The following is a 19,488-nucleotide window of genomic DNA, read 5'->3' as shown; positions in this document are numbered from 1 at the left end:
CATCTACTAGGATGGCTAAAATAAAAAGTCAGATAATGACAAGTGTTGATGAGGATGTGGAGAAATAGGAATCCTCATACACTGTTGATGAGAATGTAAAATTGTGCATTCACTTTGGAAAACAGTCTGCAAGTTCCTTAAGTGATTAAACATAGAGTAACCATAAGACCCACCAATTCCCCTCCTAGGTATATGTCCAAGTGAAATGAAAACACGTCTAAGTACATAAATATAGCAATGTACTTCATAACAGCCAAAAGTTGTAATCAATTGACAAACACACACAAAAAAATGCAATATATCCATATGATGGAATATTATTTGGTCATAAAAAGAATAAAATACTGATACATGCTACAATAGGGATTAATGTTGAAAGCATTATACTAATTGAATGAAGGCAGTTATAAAGGGCCATGTATTATATGATTGCATTCATATGAAATATCCAGGATAGAGAAATCTATGGATAAAGAAAGTAGATTAGTGGTTTCGTAGGGTTAGGGGGAGTGGAAGAGTTAGACAGATGATAACCATAGAATACAGGGCTACCTTTTATGGTGATAAAAATGTCCCAAAATTTACTGTTGTGATGGCTGCACATATCTGTGAATATACTTAAACCACTGAATTGCATAGTTTAATGAGTGAATTCTTACTCAATAAAGCTGTTTAAAAAAAAACACCTTGGGCACTGAGAATCTAATGAGCTTCCCTGGTAGACAACATTTCATATATGTTGTCGTAAGTTGTTAGTGGATGAATTAAATAGCTCTTGTGTGGCTCCACTGAGAAAGGACTCTTGGAACCTTGTACCTACTTTCTGCTAGACTTACTCCATGTGTGTTTTCCCTTTACTGATTTTATTCTATTTTGCGTCCTCTTGCTGTAGTAAATCATATCCTTGAGTAACTACTGTATGCTGAGTCCAGTGAATCCTCCTAGAGAATCATTGTACCTGGATATTGTCTTGGGGATCCCTGATACAACAAGTCCTGACTTAAATTTTTCCAAATATTGACAAAGACTATATAAAATCCTTAGTCAATTTATTTTGAATATATTCACCTTTGTTATCAATTTGTTGCACTGAGTGTTGTTCTTCGGTTTCCCTTCCTTGGCCAAGCGGAGGTGACAGGAAAACAGGCCTCCAAAAACCTATAAACATATTAAATAGACTCCATTATTTTGCAATTACTAATAAAATAAGATTGTAGAAAGGAAAAATTTATATTATATGATTCTGTAGTGAAAAATTGTTTCTCAGAATACTATTTTTCTTCAAATATACTAGTAGTGGTGATCCTCTTCTCAATTTTCATGAAGTTTATTAAAACAATACTGAAAACTAAGTTAAAAATATTCCACCATATACTGGTGATATATTTGCCCCATATAAAATTTCAGCAGATGATCAGTTAACTCTCTCTAAAAATTTTTGTAGCCAGTTCTTATCCTAAGAAATGAAATAGTGGGTATAAAATTGACTACCAAGCACTCATTAGGATGGATACTATCAAAAACACAAAAAATAACAAGTGTTGGTGAGGATGTGGAGAAATTGGAACACTTTTGCACTGTCGGTGGGAATGTAAAATGGTACAGCCATCATAGAAAACAGTATGGCGGTTCCTCAAAATTTAAAAATAGAATTACCATATGATACAACAATTCTATTTCTGATTATATACCCCAAAAGAATTGAATCTCAAAGAGATATTTGTACATACATGTTCATAGTAGCATTATTTACAATAGCCAAAAGCTGGAAGTTACCCAAATGTCCATTGACAGATGAATGGACAAACAAACTGTGGTATAACCATACAATGAAATATTATTTAGCCTTAAAAAGAAAGGAAATTGTGACACATGCAACAATATGGATGAACCTCAAAGATATTATGCAAATTCAAAGAAGCCAGGCACAAAAAGACAAATACTATATATGAGATAAGTACTTATATGACATACTTAGAGTAGTCAAAATCATAGATACGGAAAGTACAATGGTGGTTGCCATAGACTGGGGGAATGGGAGAACAGGGGAATGGGGAGTTATTGTTTAATGGGTATAGAGATTTAGTTTTGCAAGATGAAAAGAGTTCTTGAGGTTGGTTGCACAAGAATGTGAATGTACTTAACACTACTGAACTGTACACTTAAAATGGTTAGGATAGTAAATTTTATGCTATGTATATTTAACCACAATTTTTTTAAATGAACAAAAAGGCTAACAATAGGCTATGGTGGAGTATGGGAGTGAGGGGATATGGATATGTGATTGTGTCAGACAGAACGGAGATTTCAGTTCAATGATCCCAAAATGATAGTACTTGGTGTAAAATTTTAAAGTGCAACATAAATTCTAAGCATTATTATGACTTATAAACATAGAAGTTGAGAATACGAGTTAATATTATCAATGAGCTCTGGACTGTTCTCAGAAAAGGCATTTTGTAAAAAAGACAAAATAAAAATTAAGGGGTTTTGCAATCAACTGTTCATTTGTTAAAAAAAAAAACTATTATCATTTAGGTTTTGTAGTCACAGGAACAAAGAGACTTAATTCTGGGCCTGGGAGTTTCAGCAAAGCTGCTTTTCCTTCTATCTCTTCACTATAAGATGGCATAGAGAAGAGACTGACACGGTGCAAGATGACTTTAAGAGGAGTGTATTGCTCATTTGGGAGTGAATATGAGATGACTAGCACAAAGAGCAATTTTTCTATGCCCATAGGCTTCAATTTTATTTCTAGGATTTTTTAAATCACATTTAGCCTATCAGTTTATATTTTCAATATATAACAGCTGAAGATGGGTGGAAGCAGCTAGCAAAATTTTGGTTTTATGTTTGGAAGAGATTCCACCTGTGGATTGACCATATATCAATGCATGTTTTATATTAATAATAATTCACAAATTAGATAATTACTGTCCAGTTGCAAAATTTTCAATGGTGTCAAAGCCTTTTATAAAAAATTAGACTCATAGAAAGTGTAGTTAATTGACTAGTTTCACGTGGAATAATATTATTTTCTCAATTAGATTATAAACTTCACGAAATCAAAGATATAGTTGAGATAACACTAGCCTAGATGTTTCTATGCTCTAGCTTAGCAACTAACTGCCTATGTAACATTTAGTGAAGTAGTCTGCTTGAGCCTCAGTTTCCCCATTTTTTTTTTTTTTTTTTTGTGAGGAGATCAGCCCTGAGCTAACATCCGCCAATCCTCCCCTTTTTTTTTGCTGAGGAAGACGGCCCTGGGCTAACATCCGTGCCCATCTTCCTCCACTTTATATGGGACGCCGCCACAGCATGGCTTACCAAGCAGTGCGTCGGTGCGCGCCCGGGATCCGAACCAGCGAACCCCGGGCCGCCGCAGCGGAGCGCGCGCACTTAACCGCTTGCGCCACCAGGCCGGCCCCCAGTTTCCCCATTTTTGAAGCAGGTACAATAATGCTATAGTGTAGTAGTTCTTTCTAAATTAGAAGATCATGAGGTTAAATAAGAGTTGAGATATAAATAACATAATTAAACTTGATTAAGAATTCAGGCTCTGGAGTCAGATAAACCTAGGTTCAAAGTCCAAGAAAAGTCAGTAGAAAATATTAACCTCATTGTCCTCACTGTAAAACTGGCATAGTACATACCTCTTAGAGCAGAGAGATAGTATGTCTTCAAGTTTAACAGCACAGACTTTGGAGCACGGGTTCACATCCTGACTCTCATTTATTGTCTGACTTTGGTTAATTACATAACTTCTTTGTGCCTCATTTTCTTCATTTGTAAAACAGAGATGATAATAATGCCTACATCCTTGGGTTGTTGTGAACTTTTAATGAATTCATACATATAAATCTAGTGAGTCAGTATTAATTAATTTGTGCTAGTGAATTGGTACTAACAAATTAATATACATAAAATGCTTAGAACAGTTACTGGATATGCTGTATAAAGCTTAGCTATTATCGGTAAACGGAGATGACAACAGTGAATGGGCTTAGATGTAATAATGCATGTGATTTGTGTAGCATAGTGATTGACACTAAATCAACATCAGATGCTAGTATTATTTTTACATTAATGGACTTTGAAAGGTGCTATATAAGTTTAAGATATTATACTTTTATATGTTTATTATAATATATGCTGAGCATACAGTAAGCATTTGATTGAAAAAAATTTACAAAGCACATCAATAACAATGAAGTTGAGTCCCTGAGAAACAGTTTTGCACCTTTACTGGACTTTTATCAGATGGTATTTGAAAATATTAAAAACTGAAGTTGAATGAGAAATGTGAATCTTTATACCCTCTATGCTGATTAATGCAATTCTTATAGGATTGCTAGTATTACCTCATTGAGAGGTATTAGAACAGAATGATATTGGATTAAGGGAGAATTAACTTAGTGTTACTAAATTCATGTCCAGTGAAAACATTGTTTTAAGATTTTTTCCCTCTCCTCACAAAAAAGTAATACATTTATCACCACTCCACCAATATGCTGCTTTATAAAAGGATCTCAGAAATTAATTTCTCACATTACTTAATCTTCTCCAATAGAATTGCATTTCTAACAAGAAATCAGAATTTTTCTCAGGGAATATAAATAAATCAGACGAATATTTTCCTTTGACTGTTCAAATAAAATATCACACAGTTATTCCAGTTGAATTAATGGCTTGAAGATAAATGTACCTGTCTGACTACCATGGCAATCTCTGCATAGCACTTTGTGTTAGTAAATGCCCAAAAATATGTAGTGTACTTTATTTTTATTGGATTCAATACTCCACCCACATAAAAGCATATGACATGAAAAAGTCAGTATTATACAGGACAAATTTCAAGACTCATGTGGAAATGGCATATTAAAATAAGAAACACTGATAAGAAATTAAATACATATTATTTCAAATACTCAGTTTTTGAAAAGTCACTGGAGTTTATTGAGGAATAGAACTTCATGTTATTTTTCAGAAGGAAGGTATCTTATGAATGCTTAGGGGAAGTTATTAGTTTTTTGTGTGCTTCGAGTTGTAGCTGAAAGGCTTGGTGGAAAATGACTAATGTGAAGAAAAACACTATCCATGAGATAATAATAGTTCCCTTATCATAATAAACATACCTTAATAAAATGGCTTAGGAAATAGAGAATTTAATGATTTAGTGTGGTATACTAAATGTGACTAACATGGTAACGTCAACTATTTATTGAAAATTAAAGAGCTTTTATAATAACTTTGAGAGAAACAAGATAAGTTGAGTGTTTATACAGTTAGGCTTGGATGCTTATTCTCTTCACAGTAACTGACAATGGGGAAAGGTTTGTGAGCAATCTCTATTCACCCATTCCAGACTGATGGAAGTTAAATTCAACATGCTGTTTCCTAGACCAGAATAACCATCTTTGCTAATAATTCTTAATTTTCCTTCTTTTAAGATAAGGAGATAACTAAAGAGAGATGATTTGCCTAATTTTTAAAAGTGAATTGGAAATCTGGGATTAAAACGTCTTTTCTCTGAATTTCTGATAAAATGATCTCAGGATCAAATCTGTTAAAGCTACTGCCATTTTGATAAGTACAGCTACTTCAATATGGTAATGAACTCAAAACATAAAAAGGGATAATTTATGACAACAAAAACATAAAAGGGGAGGAGGAAAAGGATGGAACCTGCATAGGCAAATGAATAAGATGCTATCAGCAGAAAGAGGACTATTTATCTACGAGATGTTGTATACAAACTTCCTGGTAACCACAAAACAAAAATCTAGAGCAGAGACACAAAATGTGAAAAAAGAGGAAACTGAAAAAAACATCGTAGAAAATCACCAAACTAAAATGGTAGACAAAAAGACAGGGAAAAAAAAAACAATGGAGACATAGAACAACCAGAAAATAAAGATAAAATGGCAGGACTAAGTTCTCATATATCAATAATCACCCTAAATGTAAATGGATTGAACTCACCAATCAAAAGGCGCAGAGTAGCTGGATGGATTAAAACCAAGATCCAACTATATGCTGCCTTCAGGAGACTCATCTCATCTCTAAAGACAAAAATAGGCTCAAAGTGAAGAGGTAGAAGGTGACACTTCAAGCAAATGGTAGCAAAATGAAAGCAAGTGTAGCCATACTTATATCAGAAAACATAGACTTCAAGCCAAAAAAGGTAACAAAAGACAAAGATGGACATTATATAAAGATAAAAAGGACAATCCATCAAAAAAACATAATATTCATTAATGTATATGCAACTAACATAGGAGCACCAAAATATATAAAGCAACAGTTTCTCCCTAAAGGGATAAATTGTCATCAATACAATAATAGTAGGGGACTTTAATACACCACTTACATCAATGGATAGATCATCCAGACAGAAAGTCAACAAGGAAACATTTGCCTTAAATTAAACATTAGACCAGATAGACTCAATATATATATACAGAACATTCCATCCAAAAGCATCAGAATACAGATTCTTCTTAAGTGTGCATGGAACACTCTGAAGGATAGATCGTACGTTGGGACACAAAACAAGTCTCAATAAATTTAAGAAGACTGAAATCATACCAAGCATCTTTTCCAACCACAATGGTATTAAATTAGAAATCAACAACAATAAGAAACTGGAAAAATCACAAATATGTGAAGATTAAACAATATGCCACTGAACAACTACTGGGCCAATTATGAAATCAACAAAGAAATAGAAAAATACATAGAGACAAATGAAATTGAAAATATGACATACCAAAATCTATGGGATGCAGCAAAAGCAGTACTAAGGGGAAGTTTATAGCAGTACAGGCCTAACTCAATAAACAAGAAAAATCTCAAATAAACAATCTAAACTTACATCTATGGAACTCAAAAAAGAAGAACAAATGAAGCCCAAAGACAGTAGAAGTAAGGAAATAATGAAAATCGGAGTTGAAATAAATGAAATAGAAACTAAAAAGATACTAGAAAAGATCCATGAAACTAAGAGCTTGTTTTTTGAAAAAATAGCAAAGTTGGCAAAGCTTTAGCTATACTCACTAAGAATAAAAGAGAGAGGGCTCAAATAAATAAAATCAAAAATGAAAGAAAAGTTACAAAAGATACAACAGAAATACAAAGGATCATAAAAGACTACTATAAATGGCTATACATCAACATATTAGAAAATCTAGAAGAAATGAGTAAATTCTTAGAATCATACAACCTTCCAAGACTGAACCATGAAGAAATAGAAAATTTGAATAGATTGATCACTAGTAAAGATTGAAACAGTAATCAAAACCTCTCAAAAAAGAAAAGTCCAGGACCAGATGGCTTCACTGGTGAATCCTTCCAAACATTCAAAGAAGATTTAATACCTATCCTTCTCAAACTCTTCCAAAACATTGAAGAGGAGGGAATGTTCCCTAACTCATTTTATAAAACCAATATTTCCCTGATACCAAACCAGACAAGGACAACAAAAAAAGAAAATTACAGGCCAATAACTCTAATGAACATAGAAGTAAAAATTCTCACCAAAATATTAGCAAACCGAATATAACAATACATTAAAAAGTTCATACATCATGTTCAAGTGGGATTTATTCCAGGGATGCAAGGATGGTTCAACATCTACAAATCAACCAACATGATACACCACATGAACAAATTAAAGAATAAAAATGTTATATCAATGGATGCAGAAAAAGCATTTGACAAGATTCAACATCCATTTATTATAAAAACTCTCGATAAAATGGGTACAGAAGGAAAGTATTTCAACATCATAAAAGCCATACATGACAAACCCACAGCTAACATCATACTCAATGGTGAAAAGTGAACGTTTTTCCTCTAAGATGGGGAACAAGACAAGGATGCTCACTCTCACCACTTTTATTCAACATAGTATTGTAAGTCCTAGCCAGAGCAGTTAGGCAAGAAAAAGAAATAAAAGGCATCCAAATTAGAAAGGAAGTGGTAAAGGTGTCACTATTTACAGACATGATTTTATATATAGAAAACCCTAAAGACATCACAAAAAAAAAACTATTAGAAATAATAAAGGGATACAGTAAAGTTCCAGAGGACAAAATCAATATACAAAAATCTATTGGGTTTCTATACACTAAAAATGAACTATCAGAAAGAGAATTGAAGAAAACAATCCCATTTCCAATTGCAACAAAAAGAATAAAATGCCTAGAAATAAATTTAACCAAGGAAGTGGAAGACCTGTACACTGAAAACTATAAGACGTTACTGAAAGAAATTGAAGAAGACACAAAGAAATAGAAAGATATTCCATGCTCATGGATTAGAAGAACTAACATTGTTAAAATGTTCATATTACCTAAAACAATCTACAGATTCAGTGCAATCACTATCAAAAATCCCAACAGCATTTTTCACGGAAATAAAACAAAAATATCCTAAAATTTGTATGGAACTACCAAAGACCTCGAACAGCCAAAGCAATCCTCAGAAAAATGAACAAAGCCAGAAGTATCACACTCCCTATTTCAAACTATACTACAAAGCTGTAGTAACCAAAACAGTGTGGTAATGCCAGAAAAATAGACACACAGGTCAATGGAACAGAATTGAGATCCCAGAAATAACCCCATACATATATGGACAACTAATTTATGACATGAAGCCAAGAACAAACAATGGAGAAAGGAAAGTTTCTTCAATAAATGGTGTTAGGAAAACTGGACAGCCACATGCAAAAGAATGAAAGTAGACCACTATCTTACACCACACAGAAAAGTTAACTCAAAACGGATTAAACACTGAAATGTAAGACCTGAAACCATAAAAATCCTAGAAGAAAATATAGGTGGTATGCTCTTTGACATTGGTCTTAGAAATATCTTCTTAGATATGTCCTCTGAAGCAAGGGAAACAAAAGCAAAAATAAACAAATGGGACTACGTCAAACTAAAAAGCATCTACACACTAAAGGAAACCATCAACAAAACAATAAGACAACCTACCGAATGAGAGAAGATATTTGCAAATCATATATTTGATAAGGGGTTAAATATTCAAAATATATAAAGAACACAAAGCAAAACAAAAAAACCCTCAAAAACAAAACAAAACAACTCAAAAACAAAAAAACAACCCGATTAAAAACTGGGCAGAGAATTTGAATAGACATTTTTCCAAAGAAGACATACAGACTGCCAACAGGCATATGAAAAGATGTTCAACATTACTGATTATTAAGGAAATGCAAAGCAAAACCACAATGAGATATCACCTCACACCCGTTAGAAAAGCTATTATCAAAAAGACAAGAAATAACAAGTGTTGGAGAGGATGTAGAGAAAAGGGAAACCTCATACACTATTGGTGAGAATGTAAATAGGTGCAGCCATTATGGAAAACAGTACAAAGATTCCTCCAAAAATTAAGAGTAGAAGTACCATATGATCCAGCTATTGTACTTTTGGGTATTTATCCGAAGAATATGAAAACACTAATTCAAACAGATATATGCACCTCTATGTTCATTGCAGTATTATTTATAAAAGCCAAGATATAGAAACAACCTAAGTGCCCATCGATGGATGGATGCATAAAGATGTGGTATACATATATGATGGAATACTACTCAGCCATAAAAAAAGATGAAATCTTGCCATTTGCAACAACATGGATGGACCTCAAAGGTAATATGCTAAGTGAAATAAGTCAGATGGAGAAAGCCAAACACCATATGATTTTACTCAATGTGAAATATAAAAAACTAAACAAAACAATAAAACAAAACAAAAACAAACTCATAGAAGCAGACAACAGATTGGTGGTTACCAGAGGGAAAGGGTGTCGGGGGAAGTCTCTGATTTTCAGATTGGGTAAAGGGGGTCAATTATATGTTGATGGATGAAAACTACACTTTTGGTGGTGAGCACACTGTAGTATATACAGATGTCAAATTATAATGCTGTACACCTGAAACATATAATGTTATAAACCAATGTTACCTCAGTTAAAAACAACAACAAAAAGGAGAGTGTGAAAAAGCAAAAGGCCAATATCATTTGTGAAAGAGGAGGCATTCTGATAGAAATTAAACAAATATTGTTAACAATTTTACACCAGTAAATTTCAAAATCTAGATTAAAAAAAAAGCTACTGTCATTTTGGAAGTGTCATCATGTTATTAAACTTGTAAACAAGCTGCTTTCAAAAGCCACACACATTTAAGCTTACCCTGAGGACGATTATCCTTTCTGCGAGCACCAAGCCGTTGCGCTTCATTTTCTGAGTCAAGGTGGTGTCTTTCATTGTCAGATACAATCCTGTGCTCTTTTTCGCTGTCAGACTCCACAAGATATCTTTCCCTCTTTTCATCCACTTGAAGTCTCTGATTTTCAGATTGTATCAGACACTGTTTCCTCTTCATCTTCATCATGTGTCTTTCACTTTCAAACTTATTTTGGTATCTTTCATTATCAGAATTTCCTTGATGTTTTTCAGAATCAGAGTCTATTTCATGTCTTTCTAAGTTATCCCACTCTTTTTGAAAGTCATCCTGACATCTTTCAGAGCTACCCTGAAGTCTTGCAGACCTATGTCGATATATTCTAGAGCTGTCCCAGCATCTTCCATAGCCAAAGTCCAACTCTTGTCTTTCAGAATCAGTCCAGCATCTTTCAGATTCAGACCTGAGGTCCATCCAGAATTTTTCCAAGTGAGAGGCCCTTTGGCAATTTTCAGCCTTCATCATGTGTTTCACAGAATCAGAAGCTATCCCCAGGCTTTCAGAATCTAAGTCTTTTGTGCGTCTTTCAGACCAAAAATCCATCCAGCGCTTCTCAGTGTCAGTGCTCAACTGGGATGTTTTAGCATCCATGAGACATTTCACAGCTCCTGAGGCTAGCCCATATCTTTCTGAATCCATCCTACATGTTTCAGACTCAGAGTCCATCATATATATCTTAGATCTAGTCTTCTCCTGGTGTTTTTCTTCTCCCATCAAATGTACCCCAGGTGCAGAAGCTGAGTCCATTCCATCACTTTCCACGTCTGAGTCCATCACATACCTCTCAGAAGCAGAGAACATCCAGTGTTGTTCAGTCTCCATCAATCTTTTTTCAGATTCCATCAGGCGTTTTACAGAATCTAAGGCCATTTGGCATTTTTCTGCCTTCAGCAGGTGTTTCACAGATGCAGAAGCTATGGGGTATTTTTCTGAGTCTGAGTCTATCTCAGGTTTTTCACTGTCAGAGTCCATCACATATTCTTCAGAGTCAGAATCTTCCAAGCAGTTTTCTGAATCTAAGTCCATCCAGTGTTTCAGAGAGTCAAAGTCCACCCAGCATTGTTCAACTCCTACTAGGTGTTGCTCCGACTCCATAAGGTCTTTCCCAGAGCCTGAAGCCATTTGGTATTTTTCTGCTTGGCATTTCACAGAGTCTGAGTCCATGAGATGTTTTTCTGAGTCTGAGTCCATTCCCCATAATATTGAGTCAGAGTCTTTCGAGTGTTGCTCTAAGTCAGAGTCCAAACCAATGCCTCTATCAGAGTCAGAATCCATCGCACATCTCTCAGAGCCAGAGTCCAGCAGAGGCGTGTCACTTTCAATTACTGTTAGGTCTTGGAGACTTTTATGGTGCAAAGAACCAGCTGAAGTTTCAGAATCTTTTGTATCAGAAATTTCTGTTTCAAATTTGTTTCCTTCATCACGTGGCATCATAACTGCTCCTTCATTACTTAAAGAAAAGACAAACATGAGTACTTTAAAAAATATTCATCAAATGTCAGCAAATACATTATTTCTCTGTCGAAAATCCCGAAAATATTACGGAGTACATGTTTCTATTTATCAGGCTGTAGAAAGAAAGAGACACCACTAATCTTCTTGTGAACAAATTGGAAGAATACCAGTGTAGGCAGATTTCACACTCACTTGCATTTACCCTCACATTAACTGCTTTCCAACGCACCTGAAAGTAATTGCCTGGCTAGGCTACTTCTTTGCAATGTACTATTTTCTTGTCCATATCCAATCAATTCATCATTATTTTGGGAATTGAATATCATGTTAAAAATTAGTGGAAAATAAAAGTAAATTATTTCTATATTCTACTCTAAGTTAAGATTGTACGTATGCAGACCTGATTATCAGTGAGGCTTACCTTTGAGTGTTGAGCATTTTTGGAGAAAAATATTCAAATCTGTCAGGTGCTATTTCATTTTGAAGGGATATACCTTGAAGGGGAAATATGGGTTCACTTGATGAGCTAGCTGTAGTTATTGGCTGCAAAGCAAAATAAATCATAAACAAAGTTATAATTTCTCAGTTGCATTTAACATGAAACATAGCCCACCTAAACAATTTGATTGAGGAGAGGGTTTCACTTCATTAGCTTCTCCTGTGCTTAAGGGACAGTCATAGTGAGAACCTTTCCAAAGTAAAATTTCAAAATTAATATTTAAGTATAATGGCAGACATGATAGACACATTGTGAGTTGTCTTCCTAGCCTCTACTTTCCATGAATTAATGGCCATTCCCAAATGCTGCATTGGTGCTGTGTTACCCAGTCCCTTGGTTGTAGGTAACTGGCGTTTGACCTAACGTGGAGCATTCAGATTCACTTTTCCTGGGGATTTAGAGTTAGAATTCAGAACAGTCTTTTCTGCTGGTTGTTTGAAAAGAGGACAAGCAATCTAAGGCACTATGGAAAAGCAATGTCTGTCATATGCCTAGAGAAGTAGAAAAAAGCCAATGTGCAGAGAGTGTGAAGAATAAAACAGGTATACATAAAGGAGGTAAAAACAAGAGATCATACACCTCTAGAGAAAAGATGGAAATATTTTTTACCTGGGTTCCTGATTCCAGTTCCTCCTAAGTATTAACTCTACTTTCTGCCTTTGAGTTTGCTAAGGTAATCACGATCCTTGACTTAAGTTCTTACCATTTTTTTTTGCTCAAGCTACTATGAGTGGGGTTCTGTTCCTTTCAACCAAAAGGACCTTCATAAGACATCAAAATTGCTGTTAATATTTTGTTGTTAACCTCAAAGTGGAACATAACATAACAAGTGTGTCTTTTAGGCAAAGAAGGAGTTCAAACTTAGAAGAGGAAGTTGAAGAACGATCAAAATGAATTTTATCTATGTGAAGAGATTTGTTCCATCTTCAATAAAACCTGAGAAAAATTAATAGACTTATAATTTTACATGTCATTTAGGTACAATATAAGAAAAAATACTCCATGAGTTTTAATATACTCTTGATTATATTGAATTGATTATAATAAAATGTTTGGAATCTCCTGTCTCAGCAGATAACTGTGAGGCTCAAATGAGATAATGCCTAAGAGAAAACATTCACTATGAAAACTGGTAAAGACTCATAAAATGTAAATGACTAACAGATAATAAAGAGAAAGGTAGTGTTGATTTATATGGCAAACAAACATAAATATTGAACTTCCACATACTAGGGGAGGTAGATAGCAAATAATTTTCATGTGCTTCTAAACATTGATCTAACGAGTGCAAATACTCAGAACTTCTTTGACTCCTATTCTCAAATCATAGTACTGACTTTTCTATCATGACTGCTCTGTAACTAGTTTTCATTATTTTGAAAGTTAAGACAAAAAGTAAAGCATGAGGGAATATACAAGCAAATTGTGTTCAACTAGACATAATCTATGCTTAATCAAATAATATCTATCTTCATAAATTGGTAACTAATGTCCTGATTCATGTATTTGATTTGTCAGGATACCTGGACTCCTGAGGAACTATACAGATAATGTTTCTACCCTTTCCAAAAGAACTTAGGCAGCTACATATTCTACTACATTGAAAAAAAAATCTAACAGAAAATACAGTAAGTATGGAATTCACATTGGTTATTTAGGATTGGCATACTGCTTGAAGCTTTGGGGGCTTTGACTATATCTAAGCTTTATGTCTGCCTTTGGAACACTAAGCCAAATGTCTTCCTCAGCAGGAATACTTTTTTTTTTTTAAATTAATTAGTAGACTTTATTTTTTTTGATAACTTTTAGGTTTACAGAAAAAATGTGCAGAAAGTTCAGAGAGTTCCCATATATGTCCTCTTCTCCCCGTGCCCCACAGTTTCCTCTGTTATTAACATCTTGCGTTGGTGTGGTACATTTGTTACCATTGATGAATCAATATATTATTATTATTAACTAAAGGCCATGGTTTACATTAGGGTTCAGTCTTTGTGTTGTGCGGTTCTCTGTTTTGACAAATGCATAATGTCATAGCGGCCATTACACTTTCATACAGAATAGTTTCCCTACCCTAAAAATCTCTCTGCTGCACCTATTCATATATCTCTTTCTTCTCTCTAAACTTCTTGCAGCCACCGATTATTTTACCGTCTCTGTAGTGTGGGCGGGAAGTCAAGGAATACTTTTAAAGACGGTATAGAGTACCAGAATGTTTAAGCGTTATTCCTAGTAGTACCACCTTCCAGAGGTGAAACTTCTGAAATAAACATATTTTTGATAATTATTAAACTTCAGTTAACATCAAAAGAGAGAAAAAGATATTTATAAATTCATTAATTAGAATTCTGTAAAAGCTAATCTCTCTTTATCTCTAAGACTATGCTTTCCTGAGAAATGTAATTCTGTATAGTACTGAGAAGTTCTTATTGAGAGAAAAAAATTGCTATGAAAAGCAAATTAAAATAGATTATTCAATAAATATGTCTCCTACTAATGAATCTGTAAAAAGTTGCTCCCTCTTTCCAGAGTTGCTCCTTTCCGCTAAAGAATTAACCTACAGTTTTACACTGTACACTAAACTGATTTGCAGTTAAGCTTGTAAAGCTCTGTCCAAAGGTTTATATCCTCATCTCTCTTTTATTTATATCTGCTATTTTTACTGCATCTTATATAGAATTAACTTGTTATTTCATTCCATAATATTAACAGATTAATTCAGCCAGTAAGATGAAGAAATTCATTAGACAGATCATTTGCTGATCTGATGACATTGGTGCCATGGCCATACACCTATAATATATAATTGTACCCTAACTAGTCATTGTTCTCAAAAAAATAATAGACTCATTTAGGCCTCAGAGTCTGACAGATGACATCAAGGGAACTCCCAGGTTCATGGGAATGTGAAGATAACAAAAAGGTTCCACTAATGACTCATATTATACTTTATAGAAAGTTTTTTTTCTGCATAATCTGTTTTTTTAGTAAAAAGTATCACTGTATAATTAATGTTAATCTTTAATGCAATTATATGAAAATAAAATCATAGCATGTGATTTACAAAGTTTTAAGGGAGTTTAAGGGGAGTAGGGAAAGAGTGTGGCAAAGAGCCCCTTTACCTTCTGAAGGAAGTAAAGCCCACTACTCATGGAATTTGACTTCATCCGTCCTCCTTTTTGTAAACTATCCCCACCATTGTACATTATACATTTCCCTAGAGGTTTACTTCGGGAAAGCATCACTACTAAGAATGTTTATTTCCAATTTAATGTCAAAGAAAGAAGCCAGAATATCCAAGTATTTTCAACAAGCAGCCTAAGTACAGCCCAGTTTAAGAAACAATGAGCTAGACGAGGGGCTGGCAAACTATGCCCTGTGAGCCAAATCTAGCCCAGCATCTGTTTTTGTATGACTCAAGAGCAAAGGAAGATTTTCACATTTAAAAAAATGATCCAATTAACTCACAAATACTACACATGGAGAGGCCTTTTTACATTAAAAGACTTTGTGGAATTATAGAGTGCTGAACCACCTAAGATTTTCTTTACCCTACACCTAAAAGCTGATTCTAAGAGATGCTAAGAGAATAAGGGGTGGGGGGATGTTAATAATAGATTCTCTGTTTCCAGAAGAGCAGGAATGGGGATCTCACATCTAATGAGAGGTGGCTACAAAGACAGTGGATAAGGAAAATCACTCCTCTTTCCCTCCAAATGAAAGCTTTCCATTTCAAGTTTACAAGCCTCACAGTGTAACCTCCACCCTGTGAGTGAGAGGACTGTACATAGTATAAATTAATCACTTATTCATTTGACAATGTTGTCCTCACTCCCTATGAAAATCTCTTTTAGTCACACATATTTTGTCAAACTACTCAATAATATATGAAAGATTAGTACTAGTTAAAATTATCACAGATTTAAAATTGTAAGGAAGTACTTCTAGTTACACTCCAAAGAAGAATAAACATTATTATGAGATAATTACTTGATCTGATTTTTTTTCTTATTCTTTTTCCTTTTCGTTATATATATGCGATTTTTTTCTCAACTTTTTCCAGTTATCTAGTTATGTATAGCAATATGCTTGAATTCCAAGCCTTATACAACATAAGTATGGTTTCATTAAGCAAATATAATCCTTTTAACTATCAATTCTCAGCTTTCCATCAGTAATAAAATTTTTTCAACCCTTCATAACTAGTGAGTCATGTTGCACTTTTTACAAAATATATTGGAAAGTACATTCCAGAGAAAAATGAATTTATAATAGGTGCCAAGTAATCTGTAAGCAAGATTTTTGTTTAATCATTGGACTGCTTTTTATTATTTTTGATTGTGAACATACAAGATTATAAATTGAAGTAAATATATGTTTAATATAAAATATATTTATTTGCTATAAAAATTAAAGAGAAGCATCTTGATAGAAATTTAAAAATGTGAGAACTCTATTAGAAAGTAGGAAGCATTGAAAAAATTTCACATCACAGTTTTGCCTTGGATTGTCTTCCAGCTCCTTCCCAGTACATTTATAATATTATAGGAATCAACCACGGGGTATGATTAAGAGCATGGGCTTTGGAATTAGACTGGCCTGGGTTTAAGTCTGGATTCTGCCACTTATTACTGTATAAACTTGGGCAAGTCACTTACCCTCTTTATGCCTCTGTTTCCTTTTCTATAAAATGGGGATAAAAGAGTTGATGTGAAGATTGCATGAGATTAATTGTTTAACATAATGTTTGGTAAATACTAAAGCACTCACTATGTACCTATTATTATTATTTATCATTTGGTCCCAAATTATCTTTAAATAATAATGTAGGTAAGAAAATTCTGCTCTATGGTAATTTGATTGACTGAGTATTTACTAGTATTTTACTGAGTTAAATAATTAGTATATTATTGGGTAGAAAATGTTTAAAACATTTAGTGATATAAAGCATTCAATTTTTGTTGCTATATGACTGCTCAGGCAGATAATGAGCTATGTGCCTCATGATTTGTCTGATGTTACTCATTATAACTTTTTCTTATTCCAGTTAATTTCATTTATATTTGTTTTGATGGGTTGTTATCATAATTTTCATCTACAAAGTTAAAGATGCGACATTCTAGTTGCTTCCTAAGAGCAGCTTTATATTTTGATATAGTCAATGGATAGTGAATAGCAGGTATGATATACCAGAATCTCATTTCTTTAAGTCTCAGATGACTGTCTAATTTTTTCAAAAAGGAAATCTCCCTTTCCCATTCAAATCAGACAATTCCAAATGAGAAGTAAGATAAAGTAGTCAGAGTTCATAGATGCTATATTGGTAGTCTGATGTCATAGGCATTGGTTCAATATGTTTGTGGAAGTTGTATAATTGTATCATGCCACAGATGTTCGTGCTTTCTGGGACATAGTTAAAGGGTCCCATCTTTCTTGGATGTACTCAAGAGCTTAAGACTGATGTAGAAGTAACCCCTCCAACTGATAAGTTATGGCATGCTTGCCATTATATGATAATGATAGAATATATGAGTAACTAAAGACAAAAGATGTCTTGTATCCAAAAGAACAGAAACACAATTAGCAAAGTTATGCATTGCAGTCATGTTGATGATTCCACTGTTCAAAATTATGAGTGAGCCTAAATGTTTTATTATGACTTTACTATGTGTCAGCATATTTGTTGATGAAATCGGACTCCCTAAAATAAAGTGTAATATTTGTGAACATCTCATTAATAATATATTCAATTTGGCCATTAATAACCTAAATTAAGGTAGAACCACTTAAGCAAATAAATAATTTTTCTGGAAAAGAAAAATTAAGGATTATAATTCATGAATTTTTAAATTTTTCCTCCATGTTTTACTAGTCCTGTAATATCTCTGATACAGTTCTTTGTAGATTCTATTCTAAAATAAGTTTATAAAACTTAAATTTGCTTCACAAGTTTTTGTAATACCAAGTCTCACTTGCTAACATAATATAGTTTTGCTACTTCTCTCTTTTCACCCCCTTTTGTTGGTTCTTCTGTATTATTAGCAATAGGAAGAAAGGCTACAAGGGTAAGATGATGACACTGAATGCAAAGCCAAGGAATCAAGGCTTTGTATTATCTAGAAAATATAGACATTAGGGAGCCACTAATCCTTCCTTCTTCTAGCATATATTATTTGAGCTTCAAATATGGAAAGCACTGTGCTGGATGCTGCAAACGAACACCAAGATAAATCAAGCATGGATCTACCATCAAATTGCTGCCACACAGGGTTATTGGAAGGAATAATACAATATATTACTAGAAATGATAAATATCATAAAGAAGATACAGATAAGTGCAGCAGGGGAAGCAAGGAAAGATGGTTTCCTGGTAGGTATATCCTGTGTATGCTTAATGGAAGAGGTGATATTCAAGATGAAATGTAAAGATGGGTAGAATCTGGATAGGCTTAAATGAAAGAGAAAAAGCATACAAAGCAAAAAGCACGAGAAAAGGTACAGAAGTGACAAAGCACAGAGAATATAGTGTCAAATTGGCACTAGCAAAGGGTGAGTGGAAGCCAGTTGTAGGGAAGTGTTTTAGAAAGGTAGCTTGACAATAGTTTATGGAAGACCTTAAAAGCCATTCCAAAGAATCTTGACTTTTCTTCTGTTGACAATTAGGGAAACTTTGAAGGTCAGGAAGCAACGACATGATTACACTTATGATTTGAGGGGATTAACTCAGCACCAGAGTATAAAAAATATTCATGAGGTATAGAAAGAGGGAGAAAAACCAGGCAAATGTTAGCAAGGGACTTCTGATTATAGTGGTATCAGGAGTTTGGCAATCTGTCTCTGCAAAATAAAAGTACAAACATAGACAAACTTATATAAAAAAACACGTCAGGGAACTGAAAATTGACCAAAAGCAGACAAACACTTGAGATATGTTTATTTTTGAAAAAATGACAAATATTTGGGTAATAAAAAGCAAGAATTGATGTTCTTCTTGCCTGGAGATTTTTCCCACCCTCCCCAACTCCAGTGGCAAAAACAGTTTATCAGCATGGGACTGGTTGTGAAAACCAGGAACTGTTAAAGGAAGTGGAATGAATTTTAAATAGGGGGTTGAAACCTGTGGATTTGAGAGCTAAAGGGACAAACTCAGGAACAACTGGGAAATGCTGGAAGCTTTGCTAGACCAAGAATACAGATCCAACTGGGGCAAGTGTCAGGTCAGCCAGAAATTTCACAGGAAAATCCAGGAAATGAGAGAGCT

General features: G+C 34.0%; 1 protein-coding gene across 1 annotated transcript in view; it reads right to left on the bottom strand.

The window, feature by feature from the left end:
* LOC131400304 (uncharacterized) overlaps positions 1-19,488 on the bottom strand; it is a 311,511-nt gene that overhangs the window by 53,491 nt on the left and 238,532 nt on the right. The window contains exons 9-11 of the mRNA XM_058535085.1: positions 12,153-12,274; positions 10,225-11,726; positions 1,069-1,158 (exon numbers count right to left, since the gene is read on the bottom strand). Of these exons, the coding sequence (XP_058391068.1) occupies positions 1,069-1,158; positions 10,225-11,726; positions 12,153-12,274 (1,714 nt within the window). The remainder of the gene's footprint in view (positions 1-1,068; positions 1,159-10,224; positions 11,727-12,152; positions 12,275-19,488) is intronic.

This window comes from Diceros bicornis, chromosome X (genome assembly GCF_020826845.1).
Source record: "Diceros bicornis minor isolate mBicDic1 chromosome X, mDicBic1.mat.cur, whole genome shotgun sequence".
NCBI lineage: Eukaryota > Metazoa > Chordata > Mammalia > Perissodactyla > Rhinocerotidae > Diceros > Diceros bicornis.
Note: the sequence above shows the minus strand (reverse complement) of the source record. Positions and strands in the feature narration are given on the sequence as shown.